A 19,407-nucleotide genomic window follows, 5' to 3' on the forward strand; every position below is an offset into this window, starting at 1 on the left:
TATTGTGATACGGAAAAAAATACAGGAATTTTCACCCTAAATGTTTTATAATTTTCGGTTTAAAAGCAACAATTTAAATGAAGAGTCTCTAAAGTATGTAGTTCCGTTCCAGGTTCTCCTTCCAGCCTGATTCAGGACCCGCCGAACCTGATGGACCCTGAGGTTCCGGAGGTCAGAGCCGATCCACAAGAGGACCACCAGAGACCTGCCGGGGGGGTGAGACCTGCCGGGAGAGTGAGACCTCCTCCACACCTGTCTGGTGGTCCTGCCGGCTGCCTCCCATTGGTCGAGTGGCTCCAATCACAGCAAGAAGATGGTAAGTCACATAAATGGACCTCATTTATATAGCTCTTTTCTCCAAAGCCCTTTACATTAATGACTGACATTCACCCATTCACTCACACACTGACGCTGGAGTCAACCACGCAGGGCGACAGCCAGCTCGTCAGGAGCAATTAGGGTGAGGTGTCTTGCTCAGGGACACCAGGCACTCAGCTAGGAGGAGCCAGGGATCCAACCAGGTTACCTTGCGGTTACCAGCCTCCTGAGCTAAACCCCCCTGTCACATTTCAGGCTCCAGATGTTTTATTAATACACTGATTAAAGATAATTTTTTATTTCCCAGTTAAAATAAAAATTCCCCTGTTGTCATAGCAACCATTAACTTGAACTGGAGAATAGTTATTTTCACTTCAAAATTAAATACTGCGCTATTAATACTATTAAAATAAGAATAATACTGATACTATGATAATAATACTATGCTGTTTGTGTCCTGTAAGCAATGTGGCCGTCCATCGCAGGCGATTATTATAGTATTATTAGCATAGTTTTATTATTATTATAATAGTAGTAGCAGTGTGTTATTATTATATTAGTAGCATAGTATATTATAAAAGTATTAGTAGCATTGTGTTGTTATTATATTAGTAGCAAAGTATTATTATTTTAATAGTGCTAGAATTATAGTATTATTATTATAATAGTGTTAGTATTATAGCATATTATAATAGTGTTGGTATTATAGTATTAATATTATAATAGTGTTAATATTATAGTATTATAATAGTTTTAGTATTATAGTATTATTATAATAGTGTTGGTATTATAGTTTTATAATAGTTTTAGTATTATAGTATTATTGTATATTAGTGTTATAGTATTAATGTTATAATAGTGTTAGTATTATAGTATTATTATAATAGTGTTAGTATTATTATAATAGTAGTATTAACGTCACAGTATGGAGTCGTGTTCCGACTTTCACTTCAAGATCTTCAGATGGCCTCTTAGACCCGCTGTCTCCTTCATGTTCTCCTGCCGACACCCTTTACAGAACCAGGTCCTGATCAAAGACCTCCTTCAGTCAGCCAGGTCACTGGCTCTTTCTGGGCATCTTCTGTGCAGGGGATGAGCCCAGGTTCTCCTGTTTTCCCAGGTTCTCCTGTATCCCCAGGTTCTCCTGTTTTCCCAGGTTCTCCTGTATCCCCAGGTTCTCCTGTTTTCCCAGGTTCTCCTGCATCCCCAGGTTCTCCTGCATCCCCAGGTTCTCCTGTTTTCCCAGGTTCTCCTGTATCCCCAGGTTCTCCTGCATCCCCAGGTTCTCCTGTATTTTCAGGTTCTCGTTTACCAGCTGGGTAATTGACTGTGTGTCGGTCGTTAGCTCTTGTCCGACCCTGGGGGATTCTTTTAATGTATCTTTCGATACGTTCCTCCATCCTGGTTCTACCCCATCTGTCCACCTCTCAACTCTATGATGTGAGTCAGTCACCAGTTTGGTTCTGTCAATGCTTCAACCAGATCCACGGGGATGCTGCCTGCCTGATGTAAATGGTCCTCATTTATATAGTGCTTTTATCCAAAGCGCCTTACATTAATGACTGATATTCACCCATTCATGCACACATTCACACACCGATGGCGGAGTCAACCACGCAGGGCGACAGCCAGCTCGTCAGGAGCAATTAGGGTGAGGTGTCTTGCTCAGGGACACCAGGCACTCAGCTAGGAGGAGCTGGGGATCGAACCGGCAATCTAGCGGTTGCCAACCCACTCTACCTCCTGAGCTAAACCCCCCGAGTAGCTACCAGTCGTTTCCTAGCAGAGCCTTTAATATCCAAGAGTTCCCCAAAGCAATGGCCCTGCGACTATCCTGCAGCCAACCGGCAGATTCCAGGCCTTTCTTCCAAAGACTTGGCTCTGGAAGCTGAGGGCCTGATACTTCTTTAGCTTAGCGGTCCCAGGGTCCTGTAAGAACGATGAAACCACCTGCTTGGTACCGTTTAAACAAGAGGACAATAGTGGAGGTTCCTTCTGAGGTTTTGAGCTACTTCTTAACGTCTCCCCGCACCTCCCAGTCGCTTGCTATGGCCGGGAACCCATATCGCCTCATGTCCCCTGACCTTAGAGTGCATGAGACGTGGACCATTAGACATTTGAATCCGATTTGGATTCTTTCTCGTCTTCATAGCAGCAGCCAGCTGTGTAAGAATCTGCTTCCATCCACCAGACTTAATCGACACATTGAGAGCACATGCTTAAGGTTGGTCGTCCTCCTGTAGAGCCTGCATCCGGCTCTCTGCCGACACCCATGTGTGGTTGGATGGAGCAGGACATTATATAGAACACAACAGAAACTCGATCTGGTGTCCCCCCATGCTCCGGCTGTCCTGTCAGATCAGTGCCCTCTCATACGAGAGTATCCAGACTCGTCCAGCTGCCCTGCTTGTCTGGTTTACTCCTCTTCTTTGCAGACCTACCACTGCCCCATGCCACGCTGCTCCTTCAGGCTAGCATTGTTCCACCTTGCCCAGGTGGAGCACCTAAGAGCCTGCCTGCCCTGGGCTACCTACCCAGCGATAGTGGCAAGATCCAGGCCATCCTTTGCCTTCCTCAGTGCTCAGCTATCCGACCACTTATGACCCGTTCTGACATCAATGTCTGCCTGATACACTCTTGCATCTTGGTGGTCTCACAGCATCTACGCCTGCCGTGTCTTGTACTCCTCATTCACAGATGTTACTGGCAGCTGCAGCTTAATGCTGGTATTCATCTTCCTCTCCAGCCCCTCACCAGTGGAGAAGGGTACTTCTTAAATCAGTAGTGGCCAGAACACCCTGGGAAGCACCTTGCGTTGGTAATCCCAGGCTGGTCTGGCAGCTCTTATCCAGATCATCCAGGGTCAGCTTGAATGAGCATCTCCTTCCCACTCTGCTTGTTGTTGAGATCCATCCTGTGCCACTACCCCAAGGTCAGTAGTTTCTCTGGACCGCTGGGATAAGATCCTCAACATTCTTGATGTGGAACCTATCCTGGACATGGTGCCTCTTCAGTAACATGCTTTGTGCAGGTTTGAACTTCGTCAATGCCCGATTGGTGAGATCGACCAAGTGCGTGAGGTCTGTCCCATTCCTGGACTGATCTGGTTCTGTCCTGCTGTCTTCCATTCATCCTTGGTTGGGTGGCATTTGGATGCCACTTGCTAGTACTGAACCCCAACGCAACCACTACTGCTGCTGCTGCTGCTACTACTACTAGTACTAATATTAATACAACTTACAATAATTTGACTTTATAGTTAAATAGTTGTAATCATCAGACAATCTAAAATAAGTTGTTAGATACATTTAGTGCTGTAAGACAGACAATATTTCCCCCTGAGATGTAGTGGCACAACTTGGAAATACTCAAGTACAAGTACATTGAAAGTAAATGTACCAAGTTAATTTCCACCTCTGTAACTCTCACACAAACATTCCTTCATGTCACTACTAATAGATAAAACTCCTCAGAGTAAAGTTGGTGGGTTTAATTAAACAGCTGTCTTTCTCTTTCAGTTCTACCTTCAGATGTACGAAAGGTGATTATTGGTGAGCAGAGGGACTGGAGCTCCAGTCTGGACCAGCAGGACCTGGATGACCTGGGGCCCACCCACATTAAAGAGGAACAGGAGGAACTCTGGACCAGTCAGGAGGGAGAGTTCCCGTTCACTCCTGTGAAGAGTGAAGATGATGAAGAGGAACCTCAGTCCTCACAGCTTCATCAGAGACAAACTGGACACATGGAACCAGAAGCGGCTGGAGAGGACTATGGGGGACCAGAACCACACAGGGACTCTGAGACTGGAGAGTCTTCTGAACCAGACACTGATGACAGTGAGGACTGGAAGGAGACCAGAGAACCTAAAGAGGAAGTTCCTGCCAGGAAGAAACCGTTTATCTGCTCTGACTGTGGGAAAAGATTTCGCTTCAGGTCAGATCTGAAGAAACACATGGTGACTCATACAGGAGAGAAACCGTTCGGCTGCTCAGCATGCAGGAAAAGCTTTTCACGCCGGGCACATCTGAAGACACACATGTTAACGCATACAGGAGAGAAACCATATAAGTGCTCAGTGTGCGGTAAAAGGTTTAACCAGAAGACACATCTGACACGTCACATGATACATCACATGGGAGAGAAACGACAGGGAAACAGTGTTTGTGACCAAAGACTCGGAAAGATTAAAACAGAAGCTGAGGACTGTGGAGGACCACAACCAGATGGGTTCTTTGAGCCAGATCCTGGCGACGAGACTGGAGAATCTTCTGATCCAGAGACTGATGGCAGGAGGGAGACCAGAGAACCCCAGTCTGGTTTAAACTCTCTAACTTACAAGGAAGTTCCTGTCCGTGCTCCTGAGAAACATTTTATCTGCTCCGATTGTGGGAAAAGATTTGGGACCTCGACATGTCTGAAGAGACACATGAGGAGTCACACAGGAGAGAAACCGTTCAGCTGCCCAATTTGTAACAGATCGTTTTCCCAGAGTGGAGGTGTTCAGAAACACATGGTTCGTCATACAGGAGAGAAAAGATTCAGCTGCTCCGTTTGTGACAGAAGATTCGCTTGGCGGTATCAGGTTCACAGACATGAATGTGTCGGTCTTCAGACTGAGGAGAGTGAAGAGGCGGAGCCTCCAGCCAGCAGCTCAGATCCAGATATCCAACCAGAACCAGAGACTAACATAAAGACTGAACCGTCTTCTGAACCTGATGACAGTGTTGACGTTGAGTTTTGGAAAGAGACCAGGCAACATCAGTCAGGGTTCACTTACCAGAGACGTAAAAGTGTCTCTGTGAATGATGGATATAATAGTAGCAAGAAAGCATCTAGCTGCTCTGATGACAAGGCTGAACCTGAAGCCAAGACTGAGGACCACGGTGATCCAGATCTATCAGGTCCAAAGCATCTGAAGAGTGAGGAAGTGTCTGTCAGCGATACAGGATGTAACACTGACATGAAACCATTCGTTGGTCAGACAGTTGCAAAGAATGAAAGCTTACATTCTCACATGGCAGGTCACATGACCGAGGAGAAACCTTTCCACTGCTCAGTGTGTAACACCGGCTGCAGCGACAGTGAGTCTTTAGTTCAACACATGAGGATCCACATGAGACAAACACAGTTCCGTTGCACAATTTGTGGTGCAGAGTTTGCTTGGAGAAGATATTTGGAAAAACATCTGGAAGTCCACACGAAGGAGAAGTTCTACAGCTGCAGAGATTGTGACCAAAGTTTTACGAGGCAATACCTGCTCCGAAACCATAAATGTGTCAGTCTTCAGTCTTCAAAGCTTCATCAGACTGAGGAGGTCAGAGAGGCGGAGCCTCCAGCCAGCAGCTCAGATGGACACATGGATCCAGATGATGGAGAGGAGGACTGTGGAGGACCAGAACCAGGCAGGAACCCAGATCCAGATAACAACACTGGAGCCTCTTCTGCACTCAAGATTGAAGTGAGTGGTAATGATGACTGGAAGGAGACCAGGGAACCTCAGTCAGGTTTAAACTCTCTGAATAACGAGGAAGTTCCTGTCAGTGCTGCTGAGAAACCATTTAGCTGCTCCGAGTGTGGGAAAAGTTTTCGCTTCAAGGGAGACCTGAAGAGACACGTGAGATCTCACACAGGAGAGAAACCTTTCAAATGCAAAACGTGTGACAAAAGATTTTCACGCAGGACGTGTCTGAAGACGCACATGATGACTCACACAGGAGAGAAACCATTCAATTGCTCAACGTGCGGTAAAAACTTCACGCAGAAGTATCATCTGAAACGTCACATGACCATCCACACCGGAGAGACGCTGCCCGGCTGCAGCATGTTCAATAGCAGGTTTGCGTGGCGTTCGCCGGTCCGGGGACAGAGCTCTCTGATCTACGAGGAGGTTCCCGTCGGGGATAATGAGAAACCATTCGGCTGCTCCGAGTGTGCGAAAAGATTTCGCTTCAAGACGTGTCTGAAGAAACACATGAGAATCCACACGGGAGAGAAACCGTTCTGCTGCTCCCTGTGTGGCCGAGCTTTCAGTCTGAGTGCCAACCTGAAGGTTCACATGATCTCTCACACGGGAGAGAAGAGGTTCGTGTGCGGCGTCGCTGGCTGCGGGAAGCGATTCGGCTTCAAGGGAGACCTGAAGAGACACACAAGGACTCACACAGGAGAGAAACCATTCAGCTGCTCAGTTTGTCAGAAGTCTTTCACAAACAGCGGGAGTTTACACAACCACGTGAGGATCCACACCGGAGAGAGACCGTTTGGCTGCTCGGTGTGCGGGAAGCTGTTCGGGGCCAAAGCCCACCTGAAGAACCACATGATGAAACACACGGGAGAGAAACGCTTCGGCTGCGGCGTCTGTGAGCAGAGGTTCACCTGGTTCAGTCAGCTGAGGAGCCATCAGTGTGCCGGCACTTCGGCCAGCAACTCCGCCGAAACCATGGCAACCACCACAGCGTACAGGAGCGACAGCGTGGCCATGTGACAGCTGTTATTCATATTATTGTCACAATAATTATTGTTGTTGTTATTATTACAAAAGGACCAGATCTGATAACGGTGAATATGTCCCAGTAGGAGATTTTAGTCATGAAGCGTAAAAGTTCAGGACTCGGTGTTAAGGGAGTCCTGAACACCTGGAAGTCCAAACCCGTTGATGATTGCTTTGTAGCCTTTTAACCTCTTCAGAGTTTTTTTGACTCCCCTCTCTTACAGAGGGCATCGTACACTTTATGATAAGGTGGCTTGCTCTGTCTCTCTCTCTCTCTCTCTCTCTCTCTCTGAAAACAGAATGAACTTTTCTGCATGTTTATAAGAGTTTGGTCGGACCGGATCTCATCTTCTCCGGTTCTTCTTCTATGAAAGCTCGCTGCCTCCACTTCCTGTTGTGGGTCTGAGAGTCCGAAGCAGCAAAGAAACGGCGGTTCTCTTTGATCCGTACCGAGACCACTTCCTTCATAAAAGTCCGTGACATTAACGGACAGAAACCGCTTCAGATTTAGATTCTTGTTTTGTTTTTACTAACTTAGTTTTGTCTTCATTAACTTTTTGAACCTGAGACGTTTCATTGTTGTATCAGAAATAAACCGCTGATGTTCTTCATTCACTGCAGACGCTTTCTTGTCCTCATTAAAGTCAAAATAAATGTAATTAATAAACAAAGTTAATTCTCACCATTTCACATACAAACAATTAACGTTCAAAAATTAGAGCCCGAATCATTCAAGAGTTCAAAGTCACATAAGAGCCAAAACTAACGGGGGTCTGAGGCCCTGAACACACCACCATGTTTTCAACTGGTTTAAAACTGATGTCACTTCCTGTTTAATGGGTTATGATGATGAGTTGGTTAAAGAGCTACATCTTTTACTTAAGTGAAAGTACTTGTACCACAAAAAAACTTTTCTAAATATCAGAGACCGATCATAGGATATTTCCTGCATGCAGAACAACATATTTTTTTATACGCAGATAAAGATAACAAGGTTATAACTTGACAACATTATAGCAGAGAACAGCGATACTAAAGCTTATTGAACTTCTTTAACGAGCTGATGTCGTCCTCTCCACATCGCCCCCTGGTGTTGAGATTAAGTTTTGACCCTGAGAGGTTGCCTTAGTTGGTCGCTGTTGAAGCAGCAGCGTAGCATTGAGCTAGCATTGAGCTAATGAGAAGTCAGCTGTTCATTTCCACAGAGAAGAAAATGTTTGTTTAGATATTATCACGATCGCGATGCTAATTGCATGCTAAAGGAAATTAGCATCGCAATCACATAATTATCATTGAGTGTTAGCATAAGGCTAATGGGCTAAGTGCTAGGTTTTTGCCACATTTGGTCTCAGTAAGAGTTACTTCAGCACTAACAGAAGGTCACGAAATATTAAACTTTATTTATGTCATATCACAACAGCAGTTACCTCAACACGATCAGGATTTTCAGAGTCCTAACATCACCAGCAGTAAGTAACAGCGCCACCCAGTGGAAAGAAAACACTGAACAGACTGACCAGGATCTGGTGTTGGTAGTATTAACAACAAGAAATTACTTAAATCAAGAACCTCCAATTTCACAACAGCTAACCAGCTAGCTGTCAGATAGACAGGTTGTCGAGTCCAACCAGCAGGTGTGACGTCACTGATCTGCTTCAGTACTTCTGTAGTTCCACCAAGAGACTACAGACTTGTTGAGAATGCCTCCATGTTCATACATTGGCTGCTAGAGGAGATGATATCGTTCATGGGACCCGGAGGGGGCGCTGTCTGTAACATGAAGGTTTCATAGAGGCTAAGCCCCACCTCTTCTGTGTACCTTATTTCAGAATAAATGTTACTGAACAGAGACTAATCATTTAGTGATCCTGTTCACAGCTGTGTTGGTGACGTACCTAGCTCAGTTATCTAGCGAGCTAACGGCTGTGTTGGTGACGTACCTAGCTAACAGCTGTTTTGGTGACGTACCTAGCTCAGTTATCTAGCGAGCTAACAGCTGTGTTGGTGACGTACCTAGCTCAGTTATCTAGCGAGCTAACAGCTGTGTTGGTGACGTACCTAGCTCAGTTATCTAGCGAGCTAACAGCTGTGTTGGTGACGTACCTAGCTCAGTTATCTAGCGAGCTAACAGCTGTGTTGGTGACGTACCTAGCTCAGTTATCTAGCGAGCTAACAGCTGTGTTGGTGACGTACCTAGCTCAGTTATCTAGCGAGCTAACAGCTGTGTTGGTGACGTACCTAGCTCAGTTATCTAGCGAGCTAACAGCTGTGTTGGTGACGTACCTAGCTCAGTTATCTAGCGAGCTAACAGCTGTGTTGGTGACGTACCTAGCTCAGTTATCTAGCGAGCTAACAGCTGTTTTGGTGACGTACCTAGCTCAGTTATCTAGCGAGCAAACGGCTGTGTTGGTGACGTACCTAGCTAAGTTATCTAGCGAGCTAACGGCTAAGTTATCTAGCGAGCCAGCGGTTCATGGGTCCATTTCACTTTCTGGAAATCAGTCTCTCTCAATTGATGAATGTACGTGTTTTCTGAAATAAGGTCCAATGTGGGACACAGGAAGGGGCGGGGCTTGCGGCTGGTCTGGTCCGAGGTCAGGGCTGCTACGGCTATTTCTCCGACACATTTGTGGCTCTTGACCTGCGACTGCCAAGTGAAGCTTTGTCGCAGACGGAGCAGCCAAATTGTTTCTCCCCCGTGTGGACCGAGAAGTGATACATCAGATTGGCCTTCCGGGAAAAGCAATTATTGCACAAGGGGCAGCTGTACGGTTTCTCCCCTGTGTGGACCGTACAGCTGTTTTTTTAGACCCCCCCCCCCTTTTGAATGAAGCTCTTGTCATAGTACAAGCAGCCGAAGGGTTTCTCCCCAGTGTGGATCCTCATGTGGTTCACCAGAGCGCTCCGCACAGCAAAGCTAGCGTCACAGAAGGAGCAGCTGAAAGCTTTCTCTCCGGAGTGACACCTCGTGACGGATCAGGTTCAGCCTCTGAGAAAACCACTTGCTGCAGACAGAGCACCCTCCAGTCATCATCACTGACTTCAGTCTCTGGATCAGAGTCCCTGTGTGGTCCTGGTCCTCCACAGTCCTCTCCAGCAGCTTCTGGTTCCATGTGTTCAGTCTGTGAGGACTGAGGTTCCTCTTCATCATCTTCACTCTTCACAGGAGTGAACGGGAACTTGGTGACATCAGCCTCCTCCAGCCCTTCAAGCTGCTCTCCCTCCTGATTGGTCCAGAGTTCCTCCTGTTCCTCTTTGATGTGGGGGGGCTCCGGGTCCCGCTGGTCCAGACTGGAGCTCCAGTTCGGAGTCTCCGGGGGAACCTCTTCTTCTTTGCTGACAATATTGTTGTCGACATCTGAATGTAAAGCTGAAACACAGACATGAATGTAAAGCTGAAACACACGTCACTTCGACCTCCTTGACCATCTCGTAGTGCAAACGAAAAACCCTAAATGTCTCCCTTTTATTTTGTAACTGTAAACTTTAGTGGTTATTTCCATAGAAACACACAATTCAAATGATGAGGTAATAAGAGATTGTAAAATATTTAGTCATTTTAATTCATTTATAAGCTGCTTATAGCTAACATTAGCAGCTAATGGCTCTTCCACAACTTATTTTAGACTATTTTACTTTATGTTTTTCCGTCTGTGTGTCGATGTGAAAATACGCTGACGATCAGATTCATATTCCTTCGTGTTTGATGAAAACCAATCAACATATTTCTATTATAGCCAGTGCTGCTATTTTTAGTAGGAGGAGTTGTCATTTTTCTACCATTACTGTGATCACTGCTGCGATCACATCATCACTTCTAACAAATGGATCGACTGTCATTTTGGTTGTTTATTCTTTACATGAGATCTATTGGACTTCTGTGGATCCTGATTGAGGATCCCTCGTCAGGGTCCAGGTTTCTTCCTTTGATTGACTCCCTTAAATGGAGGCAAAAAAGGAGCTTTCATTTGAATGTGACACATCTTTGTTCTTTTATTTTGAAGGCCACGTTGTGAAACATCCGGTCTGCTAACTGTTAGCCTGCCGAAAATGAACGAAACATCTCGTAAACGCGTCTTTGCTCAGATCAACGGAGAATAAAGTCAAGTAGAAAAAAACTGCTCTGTTCACTTCCGGTTCCACACGAAGCTGCGGGTCTAGACCAGTGATGGGAATAACGGCGTTATAAGTAGCGGCGTTAGTAACGCCGTTACTTTTTTCAGTAATGAGTAATCTAATTGATTACTTATCTCATTATTATAACGCCATTATCGTTACTGCCAAAAAAATGTGTCGCGTTACTTCATTGAAGGCAGAAAAAACAATATTACGCTAAAGTAAACAGAGACGCGTCAAGCACTAGGACCAAGTGGAAAACTGAAGCCTGTTTCCCTTAGTCTAGACCGCCCACAAGCTCCTCGATTGGCTCTGCCGTTTCTTGTGTGATTGGCCGTCCCCGCTGTCACTCCATCTTGCACACCGACAGTCTGCTAGTCTGCGGTCAGGAGTCCTACAGGAGTCCGCTACTGGAAGTTGGGAGTTTGTTCTGCCTGGTTCACGTCAGCTAGAAGGATTGTAATATCAGAGGTTTTATTTACATTAACGTTTGAATCGGTGTCCATGTGCGTGTGTGCGCGCGTGCGTGTGTGTTTGGTAATTAGACGCAGCCAGGATGTCTAAAAAAAGAAAAGTGGACATAAGAGACTTCTTTAGAAGTCAAAGTGTGAGTTACTCAAAGAAATGCTTTACACCCGTCCTGCAACACCTTCACTGGCTCCCACTAAAGCAGCATATCCACTTCAAGATCCTCCTCATCATCTATATGAGGATCAATAAAATGTATTATTATTATTGTTGTTAGTATTACTATTGGATTAGAATTCGGTGATAATGTTTTGCTACATGCTTTTCCAAAATATATATTGTGTTATATTTATCAATCCAAGTAATTATAATTTCTCCAATAAGATTGTTTAGATTTGTGGATTTCTGTTTGTAATGTACTGAGTATCCATTCCATTATAATACTCAGATTTATCATAAATAATTGAACACATGTATTTTAAGTTCCATCAAAGAGGGATGGAGATGGGGTCCAGATTATTTGACACATCAGTATTTAAAAATTATTTGAAAGTAACGCAATAGTTACTTTCCAAAGTAACTAGTTACTTTTAGAATTTGTAACTCAGTAACTACTTTAGTTACTTTCTGGGAGAAGTAACTAGTACTTTAACTAGTTACTTTTTTAGAGTAACTTGCCCAACACTGGTCTAGACCAGCGTCCAGGAGCCTCCGGAGTCGCTGGTTCTCCTCTTTAGAACCACAAAGTTCCTCCTCGCACTCCGCTAGCGTTCTTTCAAACAGCCCGAATATCTCCTGCGCAGCCGCAGTGAGGCGCTGCTCCACCAACGCTCTCAGCATTTGGACTTTACACATTTGATTCAGAGGTGAGACCTTCAGAGTAAAAGTCCGTTCGGGGACCTGGATCCGGACTACGGAGGCTCGGGCGGGTCCAACACACGGCCTAACACAACAAATCGTTCACGAGCTAAACAACTAGCCACAGTGAGGAACATCACTTCCGGGTCATCTCGTCCGTCAAAAAGAAGTATAATTTATTGTGTCAACGCGTGTTGATACATTTACGTGCTTCAGTGGTAAAGAAGATACCGAAGAAGTAACAGCCCAAATCTCAAAAGTGATCATGAAAATTATAATAATAATCTCCCCGAAAGCACGGCGGGCAAAATCAACGCTTTTATTGTGAAGGCCAGCGGAGCGCAGCGGAAGTGGTGTTTGTGTTTCCGGGTCTCGGTGGTCCTTCTCTCCAGCGGAACCCAGCTAGCCTGTGCTAGCATGTGTTAGCATGTGAGCGGAGCGTGAAGAAGCACCAGAGCCGGTCTGGTTTTCTTTGGTCCTCTTTGACTCGATCTGTGGAAAATGTCCACATTTCAGGATCTTCAACATTAATCCAAACGGCGGCTGCTAACTGCGGCTCGCGAGCATCTGATTGGCCGTTTGGAGACAACAACATCCGGGTATGAAGAGGAGCTGGATGTGGTTTTAAAGGCCGACATGGAGCTGCGGAGAGAAGCAGGTTGGTTTTCTTTCTCCTGCTGGAAACGTCTTTACTGACGATGTTGTTGTGCTAAGCTAACGTTAGCTACAGCACCCACACACAGCAGCCGCTAGCAGCTAGGAGCTAGCTGTTAGCTGCTAGGAGCTAGCTGCTAACTCCTGCTAGCCGCTTTCACTGCGCGTCGAGGATCTCTGCTTGTGTTTACGACGTACATTTACTCACCTACTGGTACGAGTACACACCCGAGGTACTTGTACTTTACTGGAGTGTTTCCACCTTCTGCTGCGTTCTACTTCAACTGCAGGAAAAGTACTAATACCACAGAGAGGTGGGAGAAGTACTCTGTTACTGCAGGACAAGTACTAATACCACAGAGAGGTGGAAGAAGTACTCTGTTACTGCAGGACAAGTAGTAATACCACAGAGAGGTGGAAGAAGTACTCTGTTACTGCAGGACAAGTACTAATAATATAGAGAGGTGGAAGAAGTACTCTGTTACTGCAGGACAAGTAGTAATACCACAGAGAGGTGGGAGAAGTACTCTGTTACTGCAGGACAAGTACTAATAATATAGAGAGGTGGAAGAAATACTCTGTTACTGCAGGACAAGTACTAATAATATAGAGAGGTGGAAGAAGTACTCTGTTACTGCAGGACAAGTACTAATACCACAGAGAGGTGGGAGAAATACTCTGTTACTGAAGGACAAGTACTAATACCACAGAGAGGTGTGAGAAGTTCTCTGTTGCTGCAGGAAAATACAAATACCACAGAGAAGTGGGACAAGTACTGTATTACTGCAGGAAAAGTACTAATACCACAGAGAGGTGGAAGAAGTACTCTGTTACTGATTTAACTTCTTACTCAAGTCAAAGTGTAAAAGTTCTGGAATGCACTCAAAGTAGAAAGTAAAAGTATCTCTACATTCCTACTGACTGAAACTTTCGTCATATTAATAATAATAATCAATAATTCTCCTTGAGTACATGGAAACTAATTTACCGAGCCTGTTTATAAATGTGAGGAGTAGAAAGTACAGATGTTAGTTTTGTTGTTGTAACGTTGTCAGAAAGATAAACACTCACATAAAGTACAGATATCTGAATATTCTACTGAAGTACAGTAATAAAGTATTTGTACTTTGTTTTTGCCCCCTTCAGTACTAATACTACAGTGGGAATACTCTTTTACAAGTAAAGTAACTACATTGAAATATTTACTTAAGTAAAAGTACAAAAGTATTATAATCAATGTATTTAAAATGCCAAAAGTAAAAGTACTCATGGTGCAGAAGAATATATGTGATATTATAATATAGTAATGTGTTTATACTGCTGGAAGATTCATTAATAATAATACTAATCCTCAGTTATTAGCTTCAAATAAATGTACTTAAGTAAAGTTAGAATACTACAGATAAATTACTTAATTAGAAGTAAAATAATTCTGAATTTCACTTAAGTAAAAGTACACAAGTATTAGTAACAAAACAAATGTACTAATGATGTAGAATGTGGGAAGAAAATTACCAAAATTAATTTAGGCAATAACACTTTGAAAACGTGTGTGTGTGTGTGTGTGTGTGTGTGTGTGTTTGTGTGTATATATATATATATATATATATATATATATATATATATATATATATATATATATATAAAACGCTGTGACTTCCTCAACGTGTACAAACTGTAATAGTGTTTTATTTCAGCCATGAATGAAACATTATGTGTAAATGTTCTCTCTCAGCTGTGTGTCTGTTAGCGCCACCTACTGTCCGGCTGCTGCACTTCAGAGTTCTGCCTTTTGCCTTTAAACGCTACGGAATAAAAATAATCGGTTTCTGACATTTGTGAATCGATTCAGAATCGTCGGCATCACGATGCATCGAAGAATCGATTTCCTGGATTTCAGTTCCAGACTAATGAACTTAATTTCCAACGATGGTTCAGATTCATTTTTATACAATTTGAAATTATGTGATTTAAATTAGTTTTGAATGAAATTGTTAAAGATGATCAATTAATGTAGAAATGCTGAAAGTTTAGTTTCCTGTGTTTTATCCTTTAGTGAAAGCTGCAAAGAGGTATCTGGTCGTTTCAGAGATGAATCAGACTTTCTGTCTTTGTTGATTACAACAAACAAAAAGAGAAGCAGCATTTTCATTTAGATATTTATTTATGTAATTAATACACATGTGCTGACTCAGCAGAACACATTTTCAAATAAAGAATCCCTGAGAGCTTTTTGACACGTTTCAAGCACTTTCACACAAATTCACCAGAACAATGTTGCTGCGAGTGAACGGCTGGAAATGTTACGATTCCAGAATCTTCCAGAAAAAACTAGTTCAATTTGATTAGCACCGTTCCCACTGGACGTGCCGGAGAGGAGGCGGGGCTTAGCAACAGAGAGGAGGCGGGGCTTCCCTCCATGTAGACTCCAACCAGGTCTCCTCCCCCATCAACCGTGGGCCGGTTTACCACAGCTGGAGGAACCAGAATAAAGTATTGATCTGTGATTTAATATCAATAACCAGATGAAATAACTCCATCATGATGGTGATCAGTAAAAAGTGCTGAGTCATGCTTTGTTAGGTCAGTCTGCAAGACCACAAGATAACTACTGTTAAAACGCTGGTTTTCTGAATGGAGTCTGGTTGATGGGTGCTAGGCTACGCTAACATTGTAGCTTAGTGTGAAACCGTTCAGTGTTCTCTGGTGTCACATACATACGTCACCAACATGGCCGTTAGCTTAGCCTGCTAGCTAGCTAGCTAACTTAGCTCCGCTTCGTTACTAATAATTCAAACGTACACATTTAATCCACGTTTAGTGAACACAAACGTGTCCTAATATATGTTTGAACAAAAATAAGGTTTCCACCGACGGGAAGTGTTCGCTCAAGACGAAGAAAACTGTTAAAAACAATATATTGATTATGATATTAGACTTGATATGTTATAAGTTGTCTTTTCCTGTTTTAAAAATCTCATTAACATAAACAATCAACGTGTGTTTCCTGCAGACATCCAGCAGCTGTTGGTGGTTAAAGAAGAGGGTCTGGACCCGGAGGACCAGGAGGACCCGGAGCCCCCCCACATTAAAGAGGAACTGGAGGAGGCTGATGTCACCAAGTTCCCGTTTTCTCCTGTGAAGACTGAAGATGATGAAGAGGAACCTCAGTCCTCACAGCTTCATCAGAGACACACTGGACACATGGAACCAGAGGCTGCTGAAGAGGACTGTGGAGGACCAGGACCACACAGGGACTCTGATCCAGAGTCTGATGATGAGACTTCAGACTCTTCTGAACCAGAGACTGAGAGAGGCTGGAAGAAGCCAGACAGGAAACCAGTTCGCTGCTCCGTTTGTGCTAAAACATTTAAACACAGAGGAAATCTGAACATTCACATGAGGATTCACACAGGGGTGAAACCGTTCAGCTGCTCCGTGTGCAGCAAGAAGTTCACCCAGAAAGCCGGTCTGGACTACCACGCCAAGATCCACACGGGAGAGAAACCCTTCAGCTGCTCGCTCTGCGGGAAAACGTTCAGAAACAAAGCGGCTGTGACGTCGCACATGACGACACACTCCGGCGTGAAACCGTTCGGCTGCGACATCTGCAGCCGCACCTTCAGAGGGACGTCGCAGCTCAAGACTCACAAGTGTCTCCGTGAGCTGTCGCTGCTGTACGGTGGCGAGCAGCGGGAGAAACCGCTCAGCTGCTCCGAGTGCGACGCCACGTTTCCTAACAACTACCTGCTGGTGACCCACATGAGGATGCACAAGGGGAAGAAGCTGTTTACATGCTCCATCTGTGGCACCAAACGGCAGTTCAGCTCACACCTGGCCATCCACATGAGGACCCACACCGGGGAGAAACCCTACAGTTGCTCTGTTTGCGGGAAAAGGTTTTCTCAGAGGGGAATCATGTCGCAGCACATGGCGATCCACTCAGGCGTGAAACCGTTCAGCTGCAGCGTCTGTGGACGGAGATTCTTCTGGCATTTTCAGATAAAGAAACACAAATGTCTTGGCGAGGTCTCGCGGTTCAGAACCGGCTTTGATGAAGCGGACTGTGGAGGATCAGAAGCAGCCAGCTCAGACCCAGGTAGACATCCAGAACTAGATACTGATAAACCTGATGACAGTGTTGACGTTGAGTTTTGGAAAGAGACCAGGCAACATCAGTCAGGGTTCACGTACCAGAGAAGTAAAAGAGTCTCTGTGAATGATGGATATAATAGCAAGAAAGCATCCAGCTGCTCTGATGACAAGGTGGATCCAGGTGATCCAGATCAGTCAGGTCTGCACCAGCTGAAAACTGAGAACGTCTCTGTCGGTGATACAGGATGCGACTCTGACAACAAACCGTCCTCTGGGTGTCATCAGAGACCTGAAGAGGCGTCGCCAACAGACAGGAAGTCGCCCACAGGAGAGAAACCCTTCAGCTGCTTGTTCTGTGGGAAAGGATTTGCGACGGGAGGAAATCTGACGAGACACTTATCCGTCCACACGGGAGAGAAATCGCTCGACTGCATCATCTGTCAGAAGCGATTCACTGTGGAGTCGCAGCTGGTAAACCACGAGTGCGGTGGCGAGTCCGCGCGGCTCGGTGGATCGCAGAGCGGTAAAGGGTTCAACCGTAAGCACCAGCTGCAGGTTCCCATGAGGCTCCACACCGGACTGAAGCCGTTCGGCTGCTCAGTTTGCGGTCGGACATTTTCCAAGCACGAAGGTTTAGACTCTCACATGGCGAGTCACTCGGGGGAGAAACCTTTTCGCTGCTCAGTGTGTAACACCGGCTGCAGCGACAGCGAGTCTTTGGTTCAACACATGAGGATCCACGCCAGACAAACACAGTTCAGTTGCACCATTTGTGGAAAAGAGTTTGCGTGGAGAAGATTCCTGGAGAAACATCTGGAAGTCCACACGAAGGAGAAGTTCTACACCTGCAGAGAGTGTGACCAAAAATTCACGTGGCATTATCAGCTGAAGTACCATCAGTGTGTCGGCCGTCAGCCTCCAGCCAGCAGCTCAGCCGGACGGATGGACTGTGGAGGACCAGAATCAGAAAGGGAGCCTGATCCAGATAGACTTCCAGAGCCAGATACGGGAGACTCACCTGAACCAGAGACAGAAGACAGCGCCGACAGCGACTTCTGGAAAAAGAGCAGTGGACATCTGTCGGATTTAAACTCTCTGAAACCTGATGAAAGCTTTAACATAAATCACACCATAGAGTCTAATGGAGGAGGTCTGAGTCTGCATGTGGCCAAGCAGGAGGTCCTGGAGGACCCGGAGCCCCCCCACATTAAAGAGGAACAGGAGGAACTCTGGACCAATCAGGAGGCAGAGCAGCTTGAAGGGCTGGAGGAGGCTGATATCACCAAGTTCCCGTTCACTCCTGTGAAGAGTGAAGATGATGAAGAGGAACCTCAGTCCTCACACCTTCATCGGAGACACACTGAACACATGGAACCAGAAGCTGCTGGAGAGGACTGTGGAGAACCAGGACCACACAGGGACTCTGATCCAGAGACCGATGACAGTGATGATAGTGATTTCTGGAAGGAGACCAGAGAACCTCAGAGGAGGTCGGAGCGTCCTGAACCTGAACCTGAGAGCGACGATAGTGATTTCTGGAAAGAGGACAGGACTCCTCAGTTGGGTCCAAACTCTCTGAACAACAACGAACTTCCTGAAGTGAGCTATAACACTGCCGGGAAACCGTACAGCTGCCCCGAGTGTGGGAAAAGGTTTCGCCATGATTACAACATGAAGAATCACCTGAAATACCACACAGGAGAGAAAGCCTTCTTCTGCTCTGTCTGTGGTCTCAAGTGTCTCTACAAGTCCCACCTGGAGATCCACATGAGGACCCACACCAGAGAGAAACCCTTCCCATGCCCCGTCTGTGGGAAAAAGTATGCACACAAGGCGAGCATGCAGTCTCACATGGCCGTCCACACGGTGGAGAAGCGCTACAGCTGTGGCATCTGCAGCAAAGGCTTCGCCTGGTACACGGAGCTCAAGTACCACCAGTGTGGTGGCGAGTCCTCGCAGGAGGACTCGGACTGGAGGGAGACCACATCGCTGCCCTGAGGATGCCGCTGGATGAAACCATAAAGCAGTGTCATCACGGTTCAGAAGCTGTAGTGTTTTTAGCAATTGCTGAATGAAGCACGGAGTCAGATAACTGACTGAATGATTCATTGATGGATTGATTGATGGATTAATTGATTGATTGATGGACTGATTGATTGATTGATGGACTGATCGATTGCAGCTTCACCTTCAGTCCCTCCTTTTGTTACTTTCATGAGAAGTTATTCTGTTTTGGATTTCAGTTGAGAAGTGTAAACCCAAGTGAAATCATTATTATTTTTACGATGTTATTTTACTTCTTCTGTGTTTTATGAATAAATGTTGTGTCACATGATGGTCACTGTAAATTAACATCAAAACCACAAAAGAAGTTTCTGATCTGTAGATGACAATAAAACTCAAACTTGGAT

General features: G+C 45.3%; 1 protein-coding gene across 1 annotated transcript; it reads left to right on the forward strand.

Annotated features, from left to right (window-relative positions):
- The first annotated feature begins 222 nt into the window (after positions 1-222).
- LOC311027706 (uncharacterized protein) lies at positions 223-19,404 on the forward strand. The gene is made up of 3 exons (XM_084031850.1): positions 223-316; positions 3,837-3,859; positions 15,915-19,404. Exon 3 carries the CDS (start codon positions 16,106-16,108, stop codon positions 18,992-18,994), a length of 2,889 nt encoding a protein of 962 aa, XP_083887976.1. The 5' UTR covers positions 223-316; positions 3,837-3,859; positions 15,915-16,105; the 3' UTR covers positions 18,995-19,404.
- The last annotated feature ends 3 nt before the right edge of the window (positions 19,405-19,407 follow it).

The sequence above is a fragment of the Eutrigla gurnardus genome (assembly GCF_963514095.1).
Source record: "Eutrigla gurnardus genome assembly, chromosome: 17".
Taxonomy (NCBI): domain Eukaryota; kingdom Metazoa; phylum Chordata; class Actinopteri; order Perciformes; family Triglidae; genus Eutrigla; species Eutrigla gurnardus.